The sequence below is a fragment of the Mustela putorius genome, unplaced genomic scaffold (assembly GCF_011764305.1).
Source record: "Mustela putorius furo isolate JIRA1106 unplaced genomic scaffold, ASM1176430v1.1 tig00000929_pilon_pilon_pilon, whole genome shotgun sequence".
Classification (NCBI taxonomy): domain Eukaryota; kingdom Metazoa; phylum Chordata; class Mammalia; order Carnivora; family Mustelidae; genus Mustela; species Mustela putorius.
In genome coordinates, this window is record NW_025421520.1 from 4,941,758 (window position 1) to 4,964,236 (window position 22,479).

The 22,479-nt window shown below is 52.8% G+C and overlaps 1 protein-coding gene across 16 annotated transcripts in view; it reads left to right on the forward strand.

The window, feature by feature from the left end:
- KMT2C (lysine methyltransferase 2C) overlaps positions 1-18,864 on the forward strand; it is a 269,946-nt gene extending 251,082 nt beyond the window's left edge. For 13 of the 16 annotated variants that reach the window (XM_045086329.1, XM_045086333.1, XM_045086337.1 and 10 more), the window contains 13 exons: positions 1,086-1,264; positions 1,418-1,554; positions 2,386-2,635; positions 3,932-4,071; positions 4,487-4,594; positions 6,400-7,519; positions 8,421-8,557; positions 9,650-9,792; positions 10,062-10,230; positions 14,182-14,298; positions 14,874-14,947; positions 15,197-15,305; positions 16,937-18,864. In XM_045086329.1, the coding sequence (XP_044942264.1) occupies positions 1,086-1,264; positions 1,418-1,554; positions 2,386-2,635; positions 3,932-4,071; positions 4,487-4,594; positions 6,400-7,519; positions 8,421-8,557; positions 9,650-9,792; positions 10,062-10,230; positions 14,182-14,298; positions 14,874-14,947; positions 15,197-15,305; positions 16,937-17,029 (2,776 nt within the window). In that variant the 3' untranslated portion in view covers positions 17,030-18,864. Of the gene's footprint in view, positions 1-1,085; positions 1,265-1,417; positions 1,555-2,385; positions 2,636-3,931; positions 4,072-4,486; positions 4,595-6,399; positions 7,520-8,420; positions 8,558-9,649; positions 9,793-10,061; positions 10,231-14,181; positions 14,299-14,873; positions 14,948-15,196; positions 15,306-16,936 lie in introns of those variants that run through there. The other 3 variants (XM_045086334.1, XM_045086342.1, XR_006608481.1) reach the window with 2 other exon arrangements.
- The last annotated feature ends 3,615 nt before the right edge of the window (positions 18,865-22,479 follow it).

Consider the following 22,479-nt stretch of genomic DNA (forward strand, 5'->3'; position numbering starts at 1 on the left):
TGGGGAGGAGGATTTAAGGACTGGCCCGTCCAGTTTTGTACTTCTTTCTGTTAGTTCTTTAGACCCAAGACTCTGGGGAGAAACCGTTTCCCTTAGTAGGTAACCACACCCCACCTCGTTAGGTCTAGGAAAGGTTCTCATGTACTTCGTCCGGTGATTCTCCTTTAGCTAATCGGATAACTGCCCTCTGCTTGATGAGACATCATGTAGATTAAGTCCCTTACTCCACCAAGGAGACAACTGTGGGCCAAAAAGACGTTACTTGTCCAGATTTAGAATCCAGTCTCCCTGCTCTCTTCTGCATTGTGCTGCTGGAGCTTGCTCGATCCCTGAATCGGGGGCAGTTATATGCGTGTGTTGCGCCCTAGGGTAGGGCACTACTGCTTCACAGGGACCCATTCTAGAAGCTGAAGCCACTCTTGGGTCTCCTCATAATGCTACTGCTCAAATTCTCTCCACATAACAGTGTCTCCTTTTGGGGGTGCTGGGAGACCCCAGGTTTGGGGGTACCCTACAGCAGTGGCTTGACACCACACTTGCCCCCTGACCTCAGTTACCCTAGTTAACCTCTAGATTCTTGGGCTAGACTATTCCCTTCTTCCACTGTACTTGATCAATTAGGAAAAATAAAGGCCTGTGAAACTCTAATGACAAAGGTCCCCCCCCCCCCCGCCCCGTTGCCTCTACGAGCAGCAGCCCGGAGGGCTCTGCGGGTGTGCCTGTGGGGGTATGCGAGATGGCTCTTTCATTTTCTGGCTGCAGACTGTTCCATAGTCTCAGGGACCTGGAACTAGCCAGAGGTGTGAGTATCGGCCTTCTTCTGCTATGTGGTAATCTGAACGTCTTGGCAAGTCTTTTACACTTTGGTGTTGAAGTTCATTAAATTGCTTCATAGTTGGATGTGTTTCTTGGGTCTTTTTCCGAGAGATTTCTTGTTTGGCCCCGAACCTGTTCTTTGGCTTCTTACGTCATTGCCATTATCCAGGGGAACCTCCTGGTCCGCTCGTGGACAGGGCTGGGTCTGCAGGAAGCCCCCAGTGGTGGACGTGCCCATGTCGACCGTGTAATCTGTGTTCTTCTCTCAGGATTCAGGATCACGGTGCTGATCGGGACACTCCTGACAGTTTCGTTCCCTCGTCCTCCCCTGAGAGTGTGGTGGGGATGGAAGTGAGCAGATACCCAGATTTGTCCTTGGTCAAAGAGGAGCCTCCAGAGCCCGTGCCGTCGCCCATTATTCCGATTCTTCCGAGCAGTGCTGGGAAAGGTACAGAACGTTCTCGGTGAAAGTACTTGTCGTTACCATCTGCCGGTTTACTGACGTTCACGTTTTGATTTTGAAAAGCCATTAACACTCCGTCATCTTTCCTTTCTCCCCACTTCCCTCTCTCCTTCCTTCCTCTTTCTCCCCCCACTTAAGGTTTGGAATCGAGAAGGAATGACATCAAAGCTGAGCCAGGCACTTTATTTTTCACACCACCTTTTGGTTCATCCCCAAACGGTCCCAGATCGGGTCTTATATCTGTGGCAATAACCCTGCATCCTACAGCTGCCGAGGTAAAGACGAAATTCCTTTTTAACATCATAAACTGTCCACGTTCTTACGGGGCGTCGGGCGGCTTAGAGCGAGACATGCACAGCAGGGTCGTGGCGGGCAGAAGCCCCCAGAGCGAGGACGAGCGGTCCGGTGTCCGGGCTGCTTCTGAGACCCTGAGTGAGCGTCACGTGGCTCTCCGGGGAGGCCAGGCCAAAATGAAGCTCGTGTTCTCATGTTCTTGGTAAAGCGTGTGTCCTTCAGAGAGAAACCTCTTGAGAACTACACATAGAAAATAGAGCCGTGAGAAAGAACTTGGTCGGCGCTCAGTTTTACAGGAGTAGTGCGAACGTCCAGGTAGCAGCTGCCCCGATCAAATGCTAATAAATTCCTGAGAATTTTTTTCTGTTTTGGTTCGGTGAGGATGTTGGCCTCCACACTATGGTCCAGTGATAGAACGTTCTGGCCATTGGTACAGCTTAGCCCGGTGGGTGGGGGGAGGGACACAGCGCTCTCTGCCCGGCACTGGACGAAGTCCACTCGAGGCAGTTTCTGCCCAGCGGTGAGACCTAGGTTTCCCTCCCTCCTGCAGCGGTGACCGTAGCTCGAATACTTGAACGGTCGCACAAATGCGTCACGCTAATTGGGATCCTTGTGTGAGGATTTCTGCTCAGGAAAGCTTGATGGGGGTACTGATCCATTAAAACGATTATTTTTTTCCCCTGAGACTCTTAAGTATAAGTGAAAGTGGCTGGATTTGCTCGCACCGTGCATGTCCGGCAGACGGCGTTCACCCACGCCTGTGGCTCACTGTGGCCTCCGGGGCTAACTCTGTGTTTACACTTGTGTTCTAGAACATTAGCAGTGTGGTGGCTGCATTTTCCGACCTTCTTCACGTCCGAATTCCTAACAGCTATGAGGTCAGTAATGCTCCAGATGTTCCATCAATGGGTTTGGTCGGTAGCCACAGAGTAAACCCAGGCCTGGAGTGTCGACAGCATTTATTTCTTCGTGGGCCGCCGCCAGGACCTGCAAACCCTCCCAGATTAGCCAGCTCGTACCGGCTGAAGCAGCCCGATGGGCCTTTCCCTCCAACAAGCAATGGTGAGCCAGTCTGCCTTTTGTTAACCTCAGATTCATTCTCCACTCACAAGCTTATTCTCTTTAAAAATCTCACTTCAAGGGGTGCCTGGGCGGCCCAGTGGGTTAAGCCTCTGCCTTCGATTCAGGTCATGATCTCAGGGTCCTGGGATCGAGCCCCGCATCGGGCTCTCTGCTCGGTGTCCCCCTCTCTCTGTGCCTGCCTCTCTGCCTGCTTTTGATCTCTGTCTGTCGAATAAAATCTTAAAAAAAATTTTTTTTACATCTTACTTCAAAAATTAAAATAAAATCCCACTTTAGTTTTGAACAGGTAGTGGCGTGTTGGTATGTAGTCCTGGGTAGTTGGGCCTCCTGTGGGTGCTCCGTCTTCTGTGCTGTGGTTTGACCTTAGTGGCTGGGAGTCAGAGTCACCGGGGCACTGGCGGAGTGCCGGCTCCCTCTGCGAGCTGCTCGCCCTCCGCAGCTTTTGTTCTGTGTCTCCCGGAGGGCCCGCCGCCCCGACGGCCTGGCTTCCGGGTGCACGCGAGGCCAGCATCTGTGACTGTGCCCCTCTCCTTCTGTGCCTTGCACCCCCACTTGCGTCTTGCTGGGCCAGTGCCCTGTCCTCACGAGCCCTGCTCTCCCCACGGATGAGCTGCTCCAGGGCTGCTGCCTCGCCCCATTCCCTCGGACTCTTGTTTCAGTCCTGGCCGCGCTCTCGGGGCCTGGCAGCGCCTCACTCCTCATCCACCAACTCTGACCCAGAGCTGCCCGTGTGGGCTTCCGGGCTCGGCCTCCAGGCTGCTCTCGCCTCACTCACTTTCCCTGTCCTGCCTTCCGCCTCCACAGCCCACGCGATGGTACGCCCCGAGTGTGCCTGACCACGCTTGTCTCCTGGCCCTGGGACTCTCCTTAGCCCTCGGCGACTTCCCGGATCACATTTAGGACTCTTGTACATGTATCTCTTCCGTCTCTCCTAAAACATTTTTTATTGTCCTAGCCCTCAAGCAGAGGTAGTGTCCCCCGCCCCACTCGCTTTGCATGTAGGGCGAATGTTGATCTCGTGGCGGATTGGTGTCCTCTTGCACCCCTCGCGTGTGAGCGCTGTTTCAGCTGCGTGAGGACAGGTGTGTCCCTCTGTGCTCCAGGGGCACACGCGTAATAGCTGCCCTGTAACCACTGCTTGAGAGATAAGGTTTTTATTAAAAAAAGAATAAAATCAGGTATGTCAGATGAGCCGTGTTCTGAGTGGATTTAGCTTTACACCTGCATCGGGTAGCTGGTTAATGTGGCTCCCTAATGGCCGTCTTCTGCACTTAGGTCTCTCCGGATATAAGGACTCTGGTCCCGGGAGAGCCGACAGTGCGGCACTCAGGCCGCAGTGGTGCTGTCACTGCAAGGTGGTGGTCCTCGGGAGCGGCGTGCGCAAGTCGTTCAGAGACCTGGCCTTTGTGAGCAAGGTACTAGGGTGTCCCTCCGCTGAGGTGTCCCGCTTGGTTATGGTGCTCCGCTGCTGTGTCAGGTGTCCCGCCCGGTCACGGCGGCTCTGTGGGACTCCGGTTCTGCCCAGGAGCCTTAGTGTATATTTGACGTGTTTAGCTTAAAACCAAACGGTGACAGCAGACGGGTAAATTGGACATTATAAGACGCCCATATGTCTGAATAGAGTAAAATACGGATAATAAAGTTTATTTTTATACACTTATTTTCTCTTTGGCTAAATTATATGCTAAATATTGGCAGGGAGTTACTTTTTTACTTTTAAGATAGAGAACTACTTTCACTTTTAACAGAACATAAAAACCAACAATGGATAGAACGTGTTCTTAGGAAACTTTGGCTCTAGATTCCCACACGTTTCTCTTTGCCTCACAGGATTCCCGAGAAAGCTCCAATAGAGTGGAGAAGGACATCGTCTTTTGTAGTAATAACTGCTTCATTCTTTATGCATCAACCACACAAGCAAAAAACTCAGAAAGCAAGGTAAGTTGAGGACCGTCTCCATCAGGGAACAGCGTATATTGAGTGGTTTCCATGGTTTGGGGTTACGCTATGGACAGAAGAGCTTCCTAGACTCTGGGTAGCATCTTGGTAGATGCTGCATGCCCGAGGAAGGGCAGCCTGTGCTGCTTTTTCAGATGAATTCAGCTTATTTGACGGTGGGTAGGGGGTAGACTTGAATTATGTCTTAAAAGTTCAGAATTTATAAATAAAACACCAATACTAATATCTTTAATTTTACTGAAATAATTACCAATATCTTGACTTAATTACAATAATAGGACTTAAAGCTTTTATTGCTCTTACCCTGATGGGAAAGCCTGTTCGCAGACACGTTGTGAGCCCACTGCTGTATTTTGGGGAGAAAGATGTTGCTCATGTCATGGTGGAAATGGTCTGTGGTGCCTGATTCTGTGTGAATTAAGTGTATCAATGTGTGGTTGATGGATTGACAGTTTTTGTTTATTTTTAAGATTTTTATTTATTTATTTGACAAATCACAAGTAGAGGGGCAGACAGAGAGAGACAGGGAGAGAAGGGGAAGCAGGCTCCCCTTTGAGCAGAGAGCCTGATGCGGGGCTCGATCCCAGGACCCTGGGATCATGACCTGAGGCCGAAGGCAGAGGCTTTAACCCCCTGAGCTGCCCAGGCGCCCCTGGATAAACATTTTGAACTGTTTGTGTTAAAGGAAGCCTGCTTGGGCGGGAATGCCGCCAGTCCTTCCTCGCTGCAGACGAGGCTGCGGTCGTCTCCAGTGTAATGAAATCAAGCTCTATGCCAAATAGATTTAGACTTTAAATTAAAATATGCTGGGGTGCCTGGGTGGCTCAGTCAGTTAAGCCTCTGTCTTCGGCTCAGGTCGTGATCTCAGTGTCCTGGGATCAAGAGGAGTGTCCAAGAAGGTTTAGGAGCAGAACAGTCTCCAGAGATAGAGCCTGGTCCCGAAGGCCTAGGGCGGGGCTCCCTGCTCCACGGAGTCTCCTCCTCCCTCTGCCTTCTCCCCCCACCCCCACCCCGCTCATGCTCTCAAAATAAATAAATACAGTCTTCTAAAAAATTACTGTGTCAACTTCTGTAAGAGGAAGAATTGCTTTTTTACCAGATACTTTTAAAATTTGGTGTGCAGTTCTTGCCTGCTCCTGGATTTATGTGAGGTGTGTCTTCTCAGATGCCCAGTTGGAGGGGTCGTGTGAGAACAGGGAAACCTGAGGGCACCCAGAAAGTCTGGGCGCTTGTCTCTCTGCTCACCGCTTCCAGCAGCCGGATCAGAGCTGGGCAGCCGCAGGGAGGGGTTCCAGACGATGCATTTGATGGGGGACCATTGCCCCTTCTTTCCTCATACGTATGCCGACGAGTTCCGCCTGAGATGGACAGACGTGGGTTTCCGAGTGCGGATAAGCTCAGAGAAGATCACGTTCTGAAGTTCTTATTTGGTCCAACGGAAAGCACCGTTCCATTGTACGAATTAAACCAGATAGCTCCTCTCTTCAGCATTGATTTTTCTGGCTTGATTATGGTCAGAGAGGAGTGTCTGAGAAGGTTTAGGAGCAGAACATTCTCCAGAGATACAGCCTGGTCCAGAAGGCCTGGGGCAGGACTCCTGACATGGCCCGGCTCTCATCAGCCCGTGGGCACCGTGGGCAGTGTCTGCTGTCCACCTCTGCTGCGTGTGACCCTTCCCCTGTCCCCCACCCCTCCCGGGGCACAGGCCCTGTGACCCCCTGCTGCTTGGCTTCCTGCTCTGGGACCAACTGCTCTTCTTACTCCTCTGTTCTTTCGCTGTGCAGGAATCTGCTCCGCCGTTGCCACCGTCGCCCGTGAAGGAGACGCCTTCCAGAGCATTCCATCAATACAGCAACAACATCTCCACTCTGGACGTGCACTGCCTCCCGCAGCTCCAGGAGGAGGCTTCTCCCCCCGCGTCACCCCCCATCACTTTCCCTCCAGCGTTTGAAGCAGCCAAAGTAGAGGCAAAGCCAGACGAGCTCAAGGTAACGGTCAAGTTAAAGCCGCGGCTCAGGACTGTGCATGGCGGGTTTGAAGACTGTCGGCCCATCAGTAAAAAGTGGCGAGGGATGAAGTGGAAGAAGTGGAGCGTCCACATCGTCATCCCCAAGGGGGGCTTCAAACCGCCTTGTGAGGACGAAATAGATGAGTTTCTGAAGAAACTGGGCACTTCCCTCAAACCGGACCCCGTGCCCAAAGACTATCGGAAGTGTTGCTTCTGTCACGAGGAAGGGGACGGGCTGACGGACGGGCCAGCAAGACTGCTCAACCTTGACCTAGACCTGTGGGTCCACTTGAATTGTGCGCTGTGGTCCACAGAGGTCTACGAGACCCAGGCGGGGGCCCTGATAAACGTGGAGCTGGCGCTGAGGAGGGGCCTGCAGATGAAGTGCGTCTTCTGCCACAAGACGGGCGCCACCAGCGGCTGTCACCGCTTCCGCTGCGCCAACATTTACCACTTCACCTGCGCCATTAAAGCACAATGCATGTTTTTTAAGGATAAAACGATGCTTTGTCCCATGCACAAACCAAAGGGAATTCACGAGCAGGAGTTAAGTTACTTCGCCGTCTTCAGACGGGTCTACGTCCAGCGCGACGAGGTGCGACAGATCGCCAGCATCGTGCAGCGCGGGGAGCGCGACCACACGTTCCGCGTGGGAAGCCTCATCTTCCACACGATTGGCCAGCTGCTTCCGCAGCAGATGCAGGCCTTCCATTCGCCCAAAGCGCTCTTCCCCGTGGGCTACGAGGCCAGCCGCCTGTACTGGAGCACCCGCTACGCCAACCGGCGCTGTCGCTACCTGTGCTCCATCGAGGAGAAGGACGGGCGCCCCGTGTTTGTCATCAGGATCGTGGAGCAAGGCCACGAGGATCTGGTCTTAAGTGATTCCTCTCCTAAAGGTAAGACCCACACGTGCGTGCCCTGCAGAGCCGGCCGCTGACGTTTTATGGCCGCGTTTTCTGTTGTTTGTTTCAGACTGTACGAAAACAGATGTGCATTTTTTGGTTCCCAAATGTGACTCTTAGCCTCTTTGTGTCGCTGTATCTGCCGGCTGTGCTGGGCCGTCTCGTCAGCACTTGCTAGACTTGCGCACCCACAGTCAGAATACGTGTGTGAGCGCTCAGTGATAAAGCAGTGACTGTGGACAAGGGTCGCCTGTTTGTGTCGGGGACCCTCCTCGTGTCAGAACCGTGTTCACAGCATGCAGGGTGCGCTGCCTTGTATGAGGATTACCAGACACTGAACAAATTTGGAGCTAGAAGTTGGACTCTTCATTCTGAGCATAGGCTGTCATTTTATTGATGTGTACCGGGGAATTGTTTTTTTTTTTTAACTCTGGCTGTTTTCTTTTAAAAAAAAAAAAGTATGAAAATGCCCTGAAGATAATTCCAATGGAAATATGAATTTCCTATTTTAATTTAAATCTGAGAGGAAAGAAACCTACTTCTGGATACTGCTAATTGGGCTGATCAGTTAAAAATACAAAGTCATATGCCTCGTGTGAAAATGAATCAAGTTCTTATTGGGATTTGTTACATTAAACTTTCTTTTCCACTTTCACTGTTTTATTTCCTTAATGTAACACATTCTTTTCCCTAAAATTCCGTAAAGTCTTCAAAATAAACTGTCGTTGATAAGCAGGTGGTAGGGTGGTCGGTTCACCACCCCCAGGCTTGACTTGGAAACTGTCTTTGAGAGGTTTGCCCGTCTCGGCTGTTTGTGCCGCGTCCTGCGTCCTCTGTGTTCAGCGGTGAGCAAGTGCGTTCTAAATTGTTTTGTTTCTGTTTGGGCCCTGTGTAGGTGTTTGGGATAAAATTTTGGAGCCCGTGGCATGCGTGAGAAAACAGTCGGAAATGCTCCAGCTTTTCCCGGCGTATCTGAAGGGAGAAGACCTGTTTGGGCTCACGGTGTCTGCAGTGGCGCGGATCGCGGAGTCCGTGAGTGCCTCGGGCCGGGTGTGGTAGTGGGACTGCCTTTGCCGCTGCAGGTGGCGGTCCCCACGGGCTGCGCTAGGATACTCTGAGGTAGCGCTTTGCTCTCTTCGTGTCGCAAGCCATCTGTGACTCGTGGGGACACCTCAGTGCATGGTGGCATTCTCTCCCTGAGGTGGCTCACACACTGCAGGCTCTCTGCGCGGGGGCAGACGAGGCAGAGGGAAGAGCACGGCTGGGCAGCGACCGCAGGAGCACATGGTCTTCTCTGCCCTCTCGTTGTAGTCTTTGAAGACTAAGATGATTAACACGTTTGCCAGTGAGTCTACACACAATGCTTTTGAGGAGTTGTGTGGTTATAAGGCATTATCCTGAGCAAGAAAAAAAATCACTGATGGTTGGTGGGGTTTGTTTTGTTTTTGTTTTTTTGGAGAAGCAGAGGACACCGCACAAGCCACTGAGTTCTAGGTCTGCTTCCTTCCTTCGGTGGAGCCTTGCCTAAAGTGATGTGCATCTTTTATGTCTGTAGAGAAATATTTCACAAGAAGTATATTCTAGAAGAAGCCTTTAACATAAAACTGTCTTACAAATAAACCTTAGCTTATCATCTACACTCTCCGGGAACTGAGTATGATAACCTAGCTCATTGCAGTCAAATTGGAAGAAGCAAGAAATCAAGACAGGAAACCATATCAATAATTTTTAACTATATTTAATTTTTAAATTCCAGATACACAAGTTGAAAGAGCGAAGTTGTAAGTCAGGACACACTGGGTCGGGATAGTCAGATCTTTAAGTGGCGCCGGCACGTGTGTGGCTTGGCCTGTGGCGGTTCTGTGGGTTAGTCTTTTTCTTCAAGGAGCAATTGCCAGGGTTGACGACGTTCTGCTTTGAAACTGAACTCCGGGTGTTAGTGCTGAAGTAGATCTGAGTGCAGGCTGGCTACCAGGACACGCGTTAAAAGACCATTTTGTTCACAGGGAGTATGTTGACAAGTTACTTCCGGAAAGTTCCGGTCGGGCCCTCCCCAGGCCAGCTCAGGACGGTCGCGGTCTTGATCACGCACGTTCACCCTGTGTCTGTTTGGCTCCTTTCCAGCTCCCGGGGGTGGAGGCGTGTGAGAACTACGCCTTCCGGTACGGCCGCAACCCTCTCATGGAGCTCCCCCTCGCCGTGAACCCCACAGGCTGCGCCCGATCCGAACCTAAAATGAGTGCCCATGTCAAGAGGTTTGTGTTAAGGTATTTTGTTTTAACTTCACATAGTACAGCCCAGGGTTTCCCGGCGTATTAGTGGTTTCTGTGCTTGCTCTGTCCGCTGCTTACCAACCTGCCGTCTCTGGCTGCGTCGGTGCCGACCGCGTCAGAGAACTCGCCGTGCGGCTCTGCTAGGCGGCTTTCCATGTATGTTCCTGTCAGTGAGAGTTTGAACCTGCTCGGCTTTGGGCGTTCTTCGGAGATATCTTCAGTTTTCCTTTCATTTTTTCCTGTTGACGTGCCACTGCGCGCAGGCCTCACACCCTGAACAGCACCAGCACTTCCAAGTCCTTCCAGAGCACGGTCACGGGGGAGCTGAACGCGCCCTACAGCAAGCAGTTCGTGCACTCCAAGTCCTCGCAGTACCGCAAGATGAAGACCGAGTGGAAGTCCAACGTCTACCTGGCCCGCTCCCGCATCCAGGTGAGGAGCCGCTGGGCTTGGGAGGCGGGGGCCGGGCCGGGGTCTGGCCGTCCGGGCTGCTGGCGTCGCGTCGTCAAAGGACTTCCCGCGGCGGAGGCTGGGCATCACGTCTGGGAAATCCGGTCCCGTCTTGTCCGTTGGTGGCACCAGCGACTGAATACGACCCTGGATGCTTCTCCTCCCCCAGTGGGGAGACTGGACTCCGCATCTCCGTGTCTCAGCGAGGGCTCGTGGGCAGTCGGGGGCACGGTGTTCTGCGCTCACTGGGTTTGGGGAGCGCTCACTAGAGCTGTTTCAGATTCTCGTGAGAAATACAAGCGAAACTACTTTCAACAGGTGCAGCAGTGTGTGGGGTTCTCCTCCGGAAGCCATCTTCTCACGAGAGCACTGTGTTTTCTGGTGCCTAGAGTGTGGAGGACCTTCTGGGTCATCTGTGGGCTCAGCATTTAAATTACCTCCACAGTCCGTACGCGCTGAGCCGCGGATTAGTCTGCTCCGCATCTCCCTTGGGTGTCCTAGGATGGAGGCACAGAGCTCACTTTGCCAAATGTCTCTGTCCCTGAGCCCAGTTATCCTGAGTGTTTCCCCATCCACGAGTTGTTTACCTTGGCCCCAGTTTGCCCAGATCCAGGGCACCCTCAGGTTCTGTTGCAGACCTGCCCCCCCCCCCAGGAGAGCTCTCTCAAGTCCACGCTGTCTCTGCCCCCCGTTTCCACCTGCTGTCGCGCCCGTGAGCACCGCCGTCGGGCCTGCCGCCGCCTCCCCAGCCCCACTCACCCCCCGGGATCCCTTCACAGTGAAAATCTCATCCACGTTCCATTGTCCGTACTCATTCGGATTCTTGTTCCTTTCTTGGGAACGTTTTCTCCTCTTGGGAAGACTGTAGGATCTTCTTGTTAGTCTTAATATTTGGACATTTTACAAAAAAATGTGCCGAAGTTTGGGTTATTTTCTATTTTGTTGCTTTCCTTACTTGATGACCCTTTTCAGCCTGGAGCACGGGGCCTTCAGGCTGAGAAATGTTTCCGTGTTGATCATCTGCAAGTTCCCACCTCAGTTACTTTCTTCTTGAACCTGTAGACAAATTTGAACGCATGAGGTCGGGGCTGTCACACGGTGGGCCCAGGCTAGCTGCCGCATCACGGGGGCCTGCTAAGGCATGCCTTTCGGTCCGGCCCCTGCGGTGGGGCCCCCAGAGGACCAGTGTGAACAGACGGGAGCCTGTGACCCCACCAGTCCTCCGCTCCCCCGTCTGGTGTTGGTTCCCCTGTCATTGTTCTTCGGCTTCTGCTGTATCTACGGAGCTTTCTTTTGTGTTTAAAAAAAGTCACCTAAGAGCTCTTTCTGCTCTTGATCGTCTCATCTGGTACCATGTTCCTTATTAGAAATATGGTGTCTTTCTGCTCCTTCTGCTGTTGGGTCGAGAATGCAGCCTCTCCAGCTCCGGGGGTCCTGTGGCCACTCCGGGGGGTGTGTCTTTCTCATCTGCCACATCGGTTCCTTTTCGATTTTAAACATCCCCAAGCAGCTCGTTCACTTCTTACTGTCCTGTTTCTGCATCACTGTTACTCCCTTACGGTCATTTCACTGATCGCTCAGGCCCGGGGTCTGCGTGTTGTGCCGCTGTCCTGGCCACGCAGCCTCGTCTGCGCACGGATGTTCCCCGCGGAGCCGCTCGCGTCGACTGAGCTGCAGGCTTCTGCACTCGCTGACCCCAGAGAACTCTCTAGAGCCGCCTGGTGTCTCTGTTTCGTTCTTTCGTTCTCCTCGGCGTCTGCGTGACGTTCCCGGACATTGAACTAGAGTGAAGCAGAGCGTGCCCGCCGCTAATCTCACAGAGGGATGTGTGTACTTGGCGTGTTAGGAGACCTTGTTGCTTTGCCAGAAAGGCCGTCATAGCTCATCTCCTCCTGCCTTTGGGAAACTGTCTCTTTCCTTTCCCATTTGTTGTGCTGCTGCCCTTTCGCGTTTCCGCCCGCCTGGTCCTGCTTCCTTCCTGCGGTTTCTGACCGCGGACGAACGGGCCGCGCTTCAGGCTTGCCGCTCGGATCGGCTCTGCTGTGAATTGCGCATCCTCCTCCGACCGTTTTCCAGTTCATGAGACCTTGGCTGGGAGATGTACTCCCCACCACGCACCCTGTGCCTACGAGGAAGTCTGGTATTTTCTTTCTTATAAAAGTGAATTTTTGCATAGTCGAATGTACATAATTTTTTATAGCTTCTAGTCTTGGTTAAGACAGTGGATTTTATTATATTTGTAGTCTCTTGGATTTCCAGATTTCAGAAATTTTAAGTGTTTTAAGACTATTCTGTTCCATTGAGTAACTAGTTGAAGCCCCATGTAGTAACCCGTCCGTATCGCACTGAGTGATAACACCACCGTACGGCTGTGTGAGCAGTGCACATGAAAGTTTCACATGTGCGTGATCGCCTTGCATTCTCCATTCTTTTCCATTGGTCTTGTCTGTTCTTTTTTTTTTTTTTTAAAGATTTTTATTTATTTATTTGACAGAGATCACGATTAGACAGAGAGGCAGAGAGAGAGGGGGAAGAAATCTCCCCGACGAGCAGAAGGCCCAATGCAGGGCTCGATCCCAGGACCCTGAGATCATGACCTGAGCCAAAGGCAGAGGCTTAACCCACTGAGCCACCCAGGCGCCCCATGATCTTGTCTGTTCTTATAGCAAACTATATTGATCTCTATTCGTACTGCTTTTTTGTGTATTTCGATTCGTTCACCTAAGTTATATCTGGAATTGAGCAGATATATTGCATAAAATTTCTTTTCCCAGAAGATAATTCAGTTCACACACCAAAGTCTCTGAGACGGGCCCATGGTACCGTGTGCCCCACGGTGGGGGCTTCCCAGTGAGCACACGCTCTTCCCTCCTTGGTTACTGTGGTCTTCCGGCCAGCTGGAGTTGAGAAGGCAGAAACTCAGTGGGACGAGAAAGTGTCAGATGTTCAAGGAAGTAGTCCATATTTTTCCAGAATTTGTAATGCTGAAAACTTAAAAAGGTGCACATAGTCTGTGATTTACTACTGGCAAGACAGGACGGGCTGCCAGAGGAGAGGCCTGCGCAGTTCTCCCTGGTCCAGATTCCTGTATCTTCCTCTGCGCCCTCGAACCTTTGGGGGAAAAGCTGCCTTTCGAAGAGCTGTATTTCTTTCCAGCTTTCCTGGTAATTAAAGCAGAGTAACTTCTCCTGGTTCTCCTTTCGCTCTGGGTTCCAGGAAGTCCTAGCCAAATCTGAAACCTGACTATAGTATTAATAGTCGCTCGTGGTTAGCCTTACTTCTTACTAAGTTTACTGTCCTTTCTTATCCTTTTAGAAATAGTAATGGGGGCGCCTGGGTGGCTCAGTGGGTTAAGCCTCTGCCTTTGGCTCAGGTCATGATCTCGGGGTCCTGGGATCGAGTCCTGCATCGGACTCTCTGCTCAGCGGGGAGCCTGCTTCCTCCCCCCCCCTCCCTGCCTCTCTGCCTACTTGTGATCTCTCTCTCTTGCTCTCTCTCTCTGTCAAATACATAAACTCTTGAAAAGAAAAAGAAACAATAATGGGATAAATACCAGAAGCTAATAGCCTGTAATAGCTATAGCTGTTGGCCTGTTTAGTTGGTCGGATCGCGACATGAATTTCATGGAAGATAAGATGGTCTGACAGGACACGGTAGCCAGTCAGTGGTGCTGCTTTGTAAATATGCCTTCAGAATTTAGTAAAAGATACAAAGTGAGATAGTAATGGCATGATTTTAAGTGATAATTAAGATTGTTTCAGATGATAGTATATTCAGTAAAAAAGACTTTGAGTTTAGGTGAGTTCTTCAGTGTGGCCTTTGATGTGGCCTTTGTATGAAAGGGAGTCAGGTTTGTTGTCCAAGAAATCAAAGTGATTTTTAAAGTACATACACACACTCTTTTTTTCCATTTTTTATTTGTTTTCTCCACAGGGGCTGGGCCTGTATGCTGCCAGGGACATCGAGAAGCACACCATGGTCATCGAGTACATCGGCACGATCATTCGAAATGAAGTTGCAAACAGGAAAGAGAAGCTGTATGAGTCTCAGGTAGGAGCCGGCTGTCTTCTGTCCCTTTGCCATCGAAAAGCTGGAAACAAGGCCAAGTTGCACTGTCCTGTGAGGCTCAGTTTTGAACGGAAGCCACATCTGGATACTTTTTTTGAATTTGAGAGGGAGGCGTGTGTGTGCGAGAGAGCACGAGCACGGCGAGGGGCTGAGCAGGGAGCCCGATGCCGGACTCGATCCCAGGATCCAGGGATCGTGACCTGAGGCGAAGGCAGACGCTTAACCCACTGAGCCGCCCAGCAGCCCCCTCCTTCTTTTCCCTTTTTTTAAAGATTTTTTTTTACTTAACATCGGGATATTCTTGTGTTTTCCTTGTTTTACCATCCGTCGCGCTGCCTGCTCAGTGTGCGTGCCCACATAGAGACAGCTGTAGACTGATGAGCCTGGGGTCCCAAGCGGCGTCCCGATGCGTTGGATTTCCATTCGCACCGTGTGCTTACATGTCCCCTGACGTGATTGTGTGGCCCCACAGCACAGGCTGTGTCTCCGTTCACCTCCGGCTGAGTCTTCCGGCTCTGAACTTGCACGTGGAGGAATTTCTGACTTTTCCTTTTCAGAACCGTGGCGTGTACATGTTCCGCATGGATAATGACCACGTGATCGACGCGACACTCACAGGAGGGCCTGCCAGGTGAGCAGCGGGAAGCTGGGCGAGGAGGTTCTGCCCAGGGGGTCCACGTGCCCACAGCGGCCTCCACGATTAAAAATTCAGGGCAGATACGCTTTGAAAATAATTTTCATTTGAAATTGTGTGTTTGTTCTTGTTCTATGAACAGGCAGGTAGAAATGTAATTAGGAGAAAGTTTTCGCTATGAGCTGAATGTTTGGAAAGTTTCTTCCGGCTGTTCCGTAATAAATAGTTTTCTGAAATGGCTTGCAGATACATCAACCATTCGTGTGCTCCCAACTGTGTGGCTGAAGTGGTGACTTTTGAGAGAGGACACAAAATCATCATCAGCTCCAGCCGGAGGATCCAGAAAGGGGAAGAGGTAAGCGTGCGGGCTCCCGGCTGCTCCGCCCGTAGTCCCCGCGCAGCTCACTGCCTAGCCCGGCGGCTGGCCTGGGGCTTGTCCAGGGCTTCAGCACTAGAAAAAGTCTCCTTGTGGGTCAGAGGGCACAACCCTGTCACTTCACCCGGGACGGTCAAGGGTCGCCTTCCTCCTCGTGGCAGCATTGGATGTGTGGACTACAGCTCCCCCCACGGCCCTCCCCCCGTGCTCCCCAAACTCCGCATATCCCCGCAGCACCCACGGGGCATCACTTTCCCGTGTCCTCAGGCTCCTGCTAGACCGCTTGGTCACAGACTGACAGGATCCCTCTCTTTAAAGATTCTGCCTGTCATCCCACTGATGTGTGGAGACTGTCCTGGGATTGTAGGCTCTGTGGTCCCCGGGAACGTGACGCTCACGTGAGGCCACGGAGGGCTGTAGGCGGCCCGTCGGGGGCAGCACGGGGCTCTGGATGGCCAGTCTGCACACTCAGCTCACGGCACAAGCTTACAGACTTTCTCAACAGAGTTTCAAAGAGTTTGGCTCTTTGGGTACAGTTGTGTCTCTTCTTTAAAATGCTAGGTGTTGAACTTGACGTTTGTTTCTCCGGGCGCATGGATGACTTTCACCTGTTAAGGTTATTTCTGGTCTAGAGCACTTGCTTACGTTCCCCGGATTTGTCTTCCACAGACGCGATTAGCACACATTTCCCGGTGCTCTGTGTGCCGCTGAGCAGTGTGGGTTTCTGTCGGAGCTTCTCCTGGGTGGGGGATCAGGGGCCGGAGAGTCTTTGTTGGAAGCCCCCTCTGCAATGATTTCTTGTATTTTGTGGTCATTTTTTGGAAATCCCTTTTTTCAATCAAAGTATTTGAGAACCCAGCATGGTGCCGGCGACCACCAGGGCCGTTGGGACGCACGGAGACCCCTGAGCCCCGGGTCCTTCCTTCCCGGGCCCGCCTGAGGACCCTTGAGCGGGTGGCTTGGCTTCCCCGAGCCGCCGCTGCATTTACACGAAACGGCGGCGTCTCCCTGCAGAGCCCGCCAGTGCCCAGCAGCGGGGCACACGGCCGGGCAGCCGGGAGGAGCTGCCCGTACACGCCGGGGTCTCCCCTTGCAGCGCAGAGCGGACGGGTTGATGTCGCTTAGGACGTTTGGGCCGGAAGGACCCGGGGGAGTCGGAGGCGCGTCCGGGCGGGCGGGCCCGGGGCTGGGAGGCACAAGGAGCCCCGGTGGCCGCGGCGGCAGCTGCTCTGAGATGCCGAGTGACTCGATGACCCTAAGTAGACTTTCCGAGACCTTCTTCTAAGTGAGGCAGGAGGAAGCAAAGCTGTCCGCTGGTGGGGGTGGGGCGGTCGGTCCCTCCCCGAGGTGTGGCCCCACCGGCAGATGAGGTCGGGGGACCCGCGAGGGGGTGTGGGAACGCGGCTCTCTCCGGCCGGCCCCCTCCCCCCATGTGGCGCGGCCCGAGCACGATGTCCCCTGCCGTGCCTGTCCCCTGGTGAGCGCAGGAGGGCTTCTGTCCGCGCGGGGTCCTCTGCTGGTCCGCTGTGCGGCTGGTTCTGAGATCGGGCAGGTGAGCCCCCCCCGGCCCCCCAGCCCGGCCTCTCTCACGCTGTGTCTTTGGTGCGCAGCTTTGCTATGACTATAAGTTCGACTTCGAAGACGACCAGCACAAGATTCCGTGTCACTGCGGGGCCATGAACTGCCGGAAGTGGATGAACTGAGCGCCTCGCGGCCTCGGCGGCGGCTTGTCCCTAGGAAGGAGCGATTGACACACCAGTGGAATTTCGCAGACGGAAAGAGATTTTGTTTCCTGTTTTATGACTTTCTGAAAACTCGCCTCTGGGAGTTCTGATTCCCTCGGCCCTCCGGGGCGGACCAGGACCTCAGAGCAGTCCAGCACTTTTGTTTTCTTCTTCTTTCTTTCCTCCTTCTTTCTGTGGGTGGGTTTGGTTTTGTTTTGTGTTTTTGCGTCTCGCTGAGGAGACACTTTGACTGGGGCGAAGAGCCGCTGGCTGCCCTGCCCCGGGCTGGGGGCTTCCTATGAATGTACAGACTGAGATCACCAGCGAAAGGAGGCGGGGCGCCCGAAGTGCTGGCCACGGCCTTATCTGAAACAGGGGCAGGCCCTCTAACTTAAAGATTTTTTAAAATAAAGTAGACACCACTGAACAAGGAATGTACTGAAATGACTTCCTTAGGGATAGAGCTAAGGGGTAATAACTTGCACTAAAATACATTTAAATACTTGATTCCATGAGTCAGTTTATTGTAGTTTTTGATTTCTGTAAAATAAGAGAAACTTTTTGTATTTATTATTGAATAAGTGAATGAAGCTATTTTTAAATAAAAGTTAGAAGAAAGCCAAGCTGCTGCTGTTACCTGCAGAACTAACAGGCCCTGTTACTTTGTACAAATATGTAAATATTTTGAGAAAAAAATACAGTATAAAAATAGTATTGACCAAATGCTACCAGGCTCTGCAGCAGCTCGGGTGCTTATAAGATGTTCCTAGGGATGTCACAGTATAATTTTGTGTTCTTAAATACGCCGTTATAATTATGTAATAACCAAAATTTCAGCCTAGAGCATTTGGGGTTTTTTGGAAACTACGGTCTATTAGTACTCAATTGTTTTATACACCTTCTGATAGAACGGAGTGTAGGCTATGACTACGACTTTTATAGCTGTTTTGGTAATTTAAACTAACTTTTTCATATTATATTGTTGCATCCCTACTTCTTCAGTCAGGTTTTTTTGTGCTTACAATTTGTGATAACTGTGAATAATGCTTAAAAATACACCCAAATGGAGGCTGAACTTTTCTTCAGCGGACGTAGTTTTGACTAGAACTTTGTTTCGAGCTACAGAGAATCATGTAAACATACTAGATCATGTAGCAGGACTCCAGCCTAACTCTAGCCTTCTGTTCAACATAAAAATTTGAAAAGGAAAAAAAAAAAAAACGAGCGTTGTGGTCACGCTTGCAGCTGCGGGACCCCAACGATAGGATTTCGGGAGATGTAATTTTAAAATGTGTTTGTATGAACTGTTTGTTTACATTTCTTTAATTAAAAAAACACACTGTTTTGTGTTTGCTTGTAGAAACTTAATCAGCATTTTGAACCAGGTTAGCTTTTTATTTTGTACTTAAAATTCTGGTACTGACACTTCACAGACTAAGTATAAATGAAGTTTTTGTGTGCACAATTCAAGTGGGCTGTAAACTGTTGGTATATCAGTGACGCAGTTCTGAACTTGTAATGTATATGGCATGATGTATTTTTATCTTACAGAATAAATCAATTGTATATATTTTTCTCTTGATAAATAGCTGTATGAAATTTGTTTCTTGAATATTTTTCTTCTCTTGTACAATATTCTGACATCTTACCAGTATTTGTCTTACCGGGTTTTTGTTTTCTGTTCTGTATAATAGTACCTAATGTTGGCAAAAATTGAATTTTTTGAAGTATACAGAGTGTTATGGGTTTTGGAATTTGTGGACACAGATTTAGAAGATCACCATTTACAAATAAAATATTTTACATCTATACAAGCGCCTGCGTGTGTGTCGGCCCTGCCCGCTGTCTGGCCGGAGCTCCGGCGCGGGGGCTCAGCCTTCGGCTCCCGGCGTGTGAGGTCATCAGCTCGGGCCTCTCTCTTTTCTGATAAGTTGACGTGTAAGTTCGAGGCTCCTTCCGGCTGGAGAGACTGTTCCCTGCCGCTGAACAAAGAGGGGAACTTGGGTTTCTCCTGAAGGGTGTTTGCCAAGGTGCCCCGTTCCCTTGATTAAAGTCTCTGTTTGTTAAATTGAGTCTTCTGGGGTTTGGGGGGGCAGCCTTTTTCGGACGAATTCAGTGATAGACTCGATTCCTGTCGTACTGGATGTATTTGACACTGAAGGGGATTGCTAAGAATTAAAATAGCTCCGAACCCCCCTCACAGTTTCTAAAACCAGTTTTTAGCTTGTGCTTCATGAACACCCTAAAATAACAGGCTTTTATACTGCGTGGTTTTATAGAAACTCTCAAAGCACTTCTCTGACAAAAAGGTTTTAAAAATATTCTGCAGCGTCTCCCATTCGCGAGTCTGGCGCTTCGGTGGGCCCGAGGGCTCGGGTCTGCGCCAGGTTGCCAGGCGGCCCCCCTGGTGCGGCCTCTTGCCTGACCTCCTCCCGGATCGCTGGTACCAGCCACGGGAGCGCCGTGACCCTGACCGTGCAGAAGGTGAGCTGGCGCTCTGCGGGGGCGGCAGGGCTGCGGAGCGGGAGCCGAGCCCACGCAGCGAGGCCGAGGCTGTCGTTCGAGGGGACTCGTACGTGGTCTGACCGCTTTGCAGAAGGACCCCTGCTCTTCCGAGGTGCGGGCCCTTCCTCTCCGTCCCCACCCGGGCCCCTCCTGCCCTCCTCCGGTCACCAGGCAGACACCATTCCTCTGGTCACGTGCTCCCGAAGGCAGCAGGTGTGTCCAGGCCCGTTCAGTTCCTTGTGCTGGGCGCACTTGACCGCTGTCTCGGAGCTGACCCCGGGTATGTGGCCCTCCGCTGCCTCCCGGCTCTCCCCCCACCTCCCTGCTGTAATCTTGTCCCTAAAAGTGCGTGGCCCGTTTACTGAGCTTTAAAAAGGGACGTGTTCTCCATCTGAGAAACAGCTCCTGAAAGATCTCTTCCAGGAAACCGCAGCTCCACGGTGGCCCTCGGGCTCACAGCCAAGAGCGCCTGGAGGAGCTCAGGTACCGGCGCCCTAACACCAGCCCGGGCTCAACTTCCCCAACGTCTGCAAGCCAGGCCGGCGGCTGCCAGCGAACACCAGGAAAAGAGAAGCTCAAGGTCACAGATGTCATCTGGACCCATCTGCACGGACACGGGCGCCCTGTGGCATCGAGAGGCCCTGCGCCCCAGCAGTTCCGCAGAGCAGGGCGGCCCGGTGTCCCACGTGCAGCTCCGACGTGAGAGGCGCTCCCTTCACTGTGCCGTGTGAGGGGAAGAGAGACCGTGTTTCCTTTGGGCAACGCGCTGCCACCTCCTGACCAGGCCTCCCCAGAGATGCCTTTGCTGGCGTCCAGCGGGGCCACCGGCGCCTGCCCCCAGCTTCCCAGGAGCCACGCTGGGGGGCCTCACAGGGAAGCTGAAGGGCTGTGTGCCGCGTGCCCAAGGAAGCTGGTCACTCCTCTGTTCCAGGGTCCAGCCAGGGCCACCATGTGGCTCTGGTCATCTTGTTTCTGTAGCCTGGGGGCGTGTGACAGTAACTCAGGTTTGCCTTGTTTGCGTGACCCTTTTGACGATGCGTTCCTCATACTGAAACTGTCCTGTCCAGGTTTTGGCACACGAAGCCTGCATGTGAGAGCTATTTTTAATATGATTCCTGCTAATTCTATTGTCCCTTTAATTTCTGAGCCCATCTTGCTGATGGATGTTTACTCCTGGTGACAGGTCACATTTTCCTGCCTTTCCGTGTCTGGTTAACTTTCTCAGATTCCAGAATTTGTGCTTGTATGTTGTTGAGTGCCGGACTGTGTTGTATTCAAAGGCTGTTAGACTGTATTCCGTCAGTAGCTGAGAATCACTTTCCTCCTTTCAAAGCTTGTTCTTTACACATTTTTTGGATGCGCCTAATTTAGTTATTAAAAGATTTTATTTGGGAGGGCATGGGGGCACATGGGAGGGAGGGGCCGATGAGAGGGAGAGAGACTCTCAAGCAGACTCCCAGCTGAGCGCAGAGCCTGATGCGGGGCTCAGTCTCACAACCCTGACATTGTGACCTGAGCCGAAGCCAAGAGGTTAAGAGTAAGTCAGCCCCAGTACTGCAGTGTGGCCCTTTGGGGAACATACTGGATGTCCCGGATGTCCCCACTGGGCTGTTGCTAGATCAGCCCCGCGTGATCGTCCCTGGGACTTGCTCTTTCCTTGACCTTGTCCTCAGCAGGGTCTCGTGGAGTCACGGGCACCTGTGCGCAGACGCGTAGGCGGCCAGACTCGGCAGAGGCCGTGGACACATGCTGTCCTGCATGTTCTGTCCTGCATGTCCTGCTGCTCTGGCCGCCTCCTGGTGCCACTGGCAGCCTCTCTTGGAGGCCGGCCCCCCGCCGCGTTCCTCCACCGCGTCTGGAACCGTCTCGGGGGCTTGGAGTCCACCGTGTCACTGGGAGCCCATCCTGCGGTCCCTGCCAGCCAGGCGCGACAGTCGCCTGTGTGTTTTCTGCTTTTCTAGACGCCCGGCCCAGGACAAGCCCAGATCCGCTTGTTCCCTCTTGGACAGAAGGAAAACTTTTCTCTATTCTTTTTTACTTAAAATTTCCCTCCTAATTCTGTTTCTTTTCAAAGCATTATTATGTATGTCATGTTCCTTCATCCCATGTTCCTTTGTAATCATTTCTCAACTAATTTTTAAAATTTCGAACGCCCGCTTGAGCCCTGTCGCACTTCCGAGGGGCCAGGCTCTGCGTGAAACTGGCCTTTCCTGTCACGTGGTGTCTGTGAACGGAGGAGGGAGCGGTGGCGGCCGAGGGCGCGGGCCGAGCGCGGGGCGGAGCGCGGGGCGGGCCGTGGGACCGAGCGCGGGACCGAGCCCCGGCCCCCCGCCCGACGCTGTCCCTGGGCCGCGGCAGCCTCCGTGCGGAGACCCGCGGGCGCCCCAGGAACCGCCGTCGGAGGAGCCTCCGCACGCCGGGGGGCCGCGAGGCTCAGGGGCCGCGGCCGGGGCAGGGCCGGGTTTTCCCACGCGGCACGGAGGCCACCGACGGGGTCTTCCTCCGCCGGCGCGTCCCCCGCGTCCAGTGGCTCCGTGTGGGATTGGCCCGGGACCGCCGCGGCTGCTCCTTGGCCGGGGCCTGACGTTTTCCCGACTTCGTAGGGGCGGCTCCGAAGCTTCCCCAGGAGCCTTGGCTGGGGAGACCCAAATTCCCTCCCTCGCGCGCCGAGCTTCACCCCTCCTCTCTCTCCGTCAGCCCTGCCGGCTCAGCCTCGATTCCCAGCGGCTCCTCCGGGCTCCCGGCCCCGACCCGAAAGTCCCGGCAGCAGCGTCACGCGTCCAGAGGCGCTGCCGCGTCCCCGGGGAGCCCGGAGATCCCGCGCGGCTGCCTGCCGTGCGCATCTGCCGCCGTGCGCCGCCGTGCGCCACCGTGCGCCACCGTGCGCCACCGTGCGCCACCGTGTTCCGGGGAAAGCCCGTCGC